The following is a 4,986-nucleotide window of genomic DNA, read 5'->3' as shown; positions in this document are numbered from 1 at the left end:
ATATATAATAAAAAAAATTAATTATGTGGAAACAGTATCTTCTCTCTAGGCCTCATGGGATAGTAAAATGCCCATCATATGCACATTTCTGAATTTTGCTAAAAATTTTACTTTTTTGCCTACTGTTTTATGAATACTATGAGTTTGGACATACCACTATATTTCACATATTTTTCGCCGACTATATAGTAAGGAAATATGCATATTTGGACGATAGTATGCTACAATTATCAAATGACCTTTATTTAATTGATGTCCAGTTCTCATCCCATTATTAACTGTTGTTTTGTATAAAAACATCGCCATTCTGATCAAATAATGAGCCACAAAAGGAACTGTGGTTGACGCGTTTCTTGTTTCATTCATCCCACTTGAATTAAAATTTCAGATTTAACACGTTGCATTGTGGGATACAGCACACGTATGACTTGATATACGTGACAGACTGATGGTTCTGAGGCTCCTTAAGTCACATTAACTGCCTCAAAAACACATACAGACTGATCTATAGCTGACTGTGTAGATATTATTAATCCCAAAGGAGAAGTTTAGCATTTTTCCCTCAAGCGTGTTTGTGTCCCACTGTGCAGAAAGTAGGGCTTGTATATTGTGTACTATGCAGTATATTTTGCATGCTGTTTGCATGTTATAAATTTAATTTTTTGATGTCCAGTTCTCATCCCATTATTAACTGTTGTTTTGTATAAAAACATCGCCATTCTGATCAAATAATGAGCCACAAAAGGAACTGTGGTTGATGCGTTTCTTGTTTCATTCATCCCACTTGAATTAAAATTTCAGATTTAACACGTTGCATTGTGGGATACAGTATCTGACCCAATGTGCTCTGTATACACGACATTTTGGCAAGCCAAGTGTTGGTCACTGGGGAATGTCATGCTTACAGAAATGTTCTTGTTTTAGAAATGGTAGATAATGTGCCAACAGGCCATTTCTCCCCATTTTCACGCACTTTAATTTTGTCTCTCAATCACGTTTCTCTTCTTGCTGTCTCGCTGAATCCATTTTTTCTTTCTCTTCTGTTGTCTTCAGTGATTTTTTTTCCTCACCCGAGCATGCAGATTCAGATCAATTCCCAGTTCTATGTGGTAAATGTCTGCATTACTGTCAGATTTAATGGATAGAAGAGCGCTGACCTGCGTGAAACACCACCCACCTGGAAACAAACTCGCTTTTCATTGAAGTTTGTCCAAGATAAAAACCTTTTAAAGGTTATCCACTTGCTCTCAATATTTCCATGGCTTAGACGAGAGGCCTTTGAACACATTACCCGTAACCGTCCTCATATATCCACTCTAATTTTACCTTTTTGTGAGCTGCTTTCTTTAATCTTGATGTGCAATTTAAACTGGTTTTAAATCTTAAACGACTTATATGGTTAATGAGCCTTGCTGCTAATTGTACTGTTGAATTTACATTTGCACTGCAGCTAAAATGGTGCATGTTGTGATAATTGATGCACTTGCATACCTGTACACTTGAGCAAACCTGTGCATGTGCACGCTGCTATTCCGAGTCGGGCATCAATCTGAGCCGGAGGAATGTTTGTCAGCTCAGCGATAACACTGAAGAAGTTGCCGTCTCAGGAGATGTTTAAAATGGATTTCTGGGTCACCACAACAAGCCCGAGCCAAACAAGGCTCCTCTGTGGAGAGGAAAAAAGGAAAACATTTTTCATAAACTCATTGTGGAATGCATGTTGAAGGAGAGGGTGGAATGAAGGGCTGTGTGTCTGTGTGTTATCCGGCAAATGCTAATATTTATCCGTAGTGTATATTTTTAAGCCATGATTTGAATTAAGAACGTGCATACTGTTTACATACTGTATGCACACTAGTATATTTTTCTGTAAGTACTGTAATTGATCAAAAGGTTGCTGGTGTACTCGATTGAACCCTACACTGTATACTATTCATGCAACTTTAGACTAGGAATTTTGTATTTGTACTCCGATATAAATGACTACATTTTAGGCAATATGATAAAACAGTAAGTCAAGATGATGTTAATCATGGTTAATATGTATCATGATTTAATTACATCAGAAATTGACAGCCTAGCACATTGCATTCTGGGACATCCTATGCAATGTGCCCTGGTTGTATTCTGCACATTTTAGCATATGTAGTATGTTGAGTGCATTGCATTATAATATAGGATATAGTATCCTATGCAGTATGTTCTAGTTTTGTGGGATTCAATATCCCACAATACATTGCGCTCAATATACTACAAAATCTGGGAAATTGTATTTTTGTATACTATACTATACTGCACATTTTGATGTGGTATGTTGAGCACATTGCATTACAGTATATTGTATATTCACATTTTGACCTACAGAACAATTGCATACTATGTACAAAATGCATACTGTTTGCTAATTCATTGCTTTTCTGAATGCGCTGTCAAAAAATGGCCCATGTTAAATATTTCTTTGTCTTTCTGTTGTGCACAGACTTCCAGACGCCTGGGTCAGCGAGAGCGACCATCCCCAGCTGAAGACCAAAGTGGTCCACCTCTCCCAGCTTCCTCAAGACACGGCGGTTCTGTTGGACCCCAACATCTACAGGTGATCTACACTAGCAGCTCACTCAAACTTTACCCGTAGCGTTCAGAGCGCAGGAGCCATCGACTTCTTCCATGCTCGGGCCACGTGTTTTGAAGTTCTCAACGGGAGCCACTGCTTTCCTGTTAAAGGCTCTTTATGAATTTCTCCAGCAGATGGCGCTGGCGTCACTGCAACCAGAACCGGCCTCTCCCCAAACCCAAACATACGCTCTAAAACTCAGGGGGGACGTGGGTGGGAGATCAATAACCTTCGATACGGGAGAAGACGTTAATTAATCATAAAGCTGATGATACAATCCGCCCCGGGTCAAAGATACTTTAAAGTCACCTTTGACCTCCTCCCACAGACATAAACGACGATTCCAGGATTGTTTCCCTCGTTAGAGCCGCTATTAATCGATAGTAATACATCAATTCTTTGCAGTAGGAGTTTGTTTACCCAGACTCTCGCACTGGTGTGGAATGTGATGCTTTCTGAGCATGTGGTCAAGATGAACACTTTGTGGGTGGAAGCGCATGTATTCATGCATGTTAATGACAGCATGGATGTCTTCAGCTCCCCACGCAGCGGTAAATAACAGGACAGATGCCCGTCATCTTCAGGAGCCTTGCGTGCTCTGATGAGCATCTTTATGCATCGTTTTGCCGTTTGCGGTACAGAAATGCAATTAGAAATGACGTGGTTGGTTAGTGTGCGTGTGTGTGTGCATCGTACTAAAGCAGGTTGTGCTTGTTTTCAGGATGTTTTTCTAGAAGACTGGGTGGGGAGGGCGGCTTCTGTCAGCGCCTGCTGACGTACCCAAACCGAAGTGGATGCGCGGATCTTTTGAGACGGGACTTCTTTTCCCTTTGCTTTTTTTCCTCTCCACTTTCTCCTTTTTTTTTTCTTTTTAATGCTCCGAGTCTGCCAAAGCATGCAGTGAATTTTTAATTTGTGTTTTTATCCCTTGAAGAGGAAAAAAGGCACAAAATTGTGAACTCTGTCGGTGCTGGACTTTTAGCTGTCTGGGAGGATGTGTTGTACACCACGGTTTTGATTTTCCTTCCCTGCGTCCTCAACTCTGCTGATTATCTTTTGCTTTTTTCGTCAAGAAAGTGCCCATGTAAATATTCCAGGAGATTTGTAATATATTTTTGTAATGCGGAGATTTTACTGTACTGTAGATAGATGTAATAAGCCACAAGCTGACAGAAAACATAATTGTACAGATTGTGATAGCTAATAGTTTTGGATGTAAATGCTTCCATAGACGTTTTTGCTGCCTTTTTTTAGTATGAGAATTTTTTTTTTCCCGAACATGCGCACAGACTCTTATAACTGCTGCTCCACCTACTGATGATGATGATGGGATGTTATCGTCCTCCCGCATGAGCCGTTTGTGCGTTCTGCTCAAGCCAAGGAGTGTATAGACATCTCAACGTAATGGTGCTAACACTAGCGCTCAGGCTAATGCACATAGGAGAACTATAGGATCAATAATGATGGTGCTTCTTAGATCATGTACTTAATAATCCCCTGTTCCCCATACTTATAGATCATACTTCTGTCTTTGTAGTAAAGTTGAAAATTATATATATTTTTGTTTGCTTGTTTGTTTGATTCTAGCCCATATAAACCTTGTGTTTCTCACACAGGACTGTTGTTTATTAGCAGTGAGGAGGCCAGGGGCATCTGGGAGTCGTTTTATTGGGGCAGATTTGCAAGCGTTGACACGGAGGCCGTCTGCCAGGACCTTTAGCTCAGCGTCAGACCATGCACATGCCCTCCCAATAGGACTTGCTGGTTTAGTCGACACCTGACCGTGTGTTTTTTTGAGTTTATTCTCTCATTCTCATCTATTGTCGCACCCGGTTTGGGTTTTCAATCATGCTAAATTATCTCACATCTTTATTCAGGGTTTCTGCAGGTCTTAAAGTTGTCCTTCCATAAAATGAGGCCTTAAATATGCTTTGTTTTTTTTGTTTTTCAATATGAATATCTAAACTTCCTTTCAACACATTTACCTGAGATGCAAAATGACATTAGAAGTCTTGTTTTCTGATAAACTGAACAGAATTAACAGCGCTTAAAACAACTACAAATACCAAAAATAGTTTTTCACTTTTGAATTAAGTGGATTATTCTGAGCCCATTGGCAGATATTTGTTTTTGTTTTAATCATAAACTTATGTAGATTTGTTGGAAGTTGTATTTTCAAACCTTGAAATATTGCTAATACAACTCTTTGTGACATTTTCGGTCAAAGATGAGACGTCCCATTTTGGTGTCCATGTCAAATTAAATTTACAAAGTGACTATATACATATAAAGCATATTAAAAGTAAGTGTCTACTTTAATGCTTTAAATAACTTTGGAAATAAAATGACAAAATAAGGGTGAAATGATTGTCATT

At 39.1% G+C, this 4,986-nt stretch overlaps 1 protein-coding gene across 2 annotated transcripts in view; it reads left to right on the top strand.

Annotated features, from left to right (window-relative positions):
* Positions 1-4,224, top strand: part of LOC107718543 (zinc finger protein AEBP2) — a 14,942-nt gene extending 10,718 nt beyond the window's left edge. For both annotated transcript variants that reach the window (XM_016525640.1, XM_016525641.1), the window contains exons 7-8: positions 2,480-2,593; positions 3,333-4,224. In XM_016525640.1, coding sequence (XP_016381126.1) covers positions 2,480-2,593; positions 3,333-3,345 — 127 coding nt within the window. In that variant the 3' untranslated portion in view covers positions 3,346-4,224. The remainder of the gene's footprint in view (positions 1-2,479; positions 2,594-3,332) is intronic.
* The last annotated feature ends 762 nt before the right edge of the window (positions 4,225-4,986 follow it).

This window comes from Sinocyclocheilus rhinocerous, unplaced genomic scaffold, assembly GCF_001515625.1.
Source record: "Sinocyclocheilus rhinocerous isolate Xijiao unplaced genomic scaffold, SAMN03320098_v1.1 scaffold423, whole genome shotgun sequence".
NCBI lineage: Eukaryota > Metazoa > Chordata > Actinopteri > Cypriniformes > Cyprinidae > Sinocyclocheilus > Sinocyclocheilus rhinocerous.
Note: the sequence above shows the minus strand (reverse complement) of the source record. Positions and strands in the feature narration are given on the sequence as shown.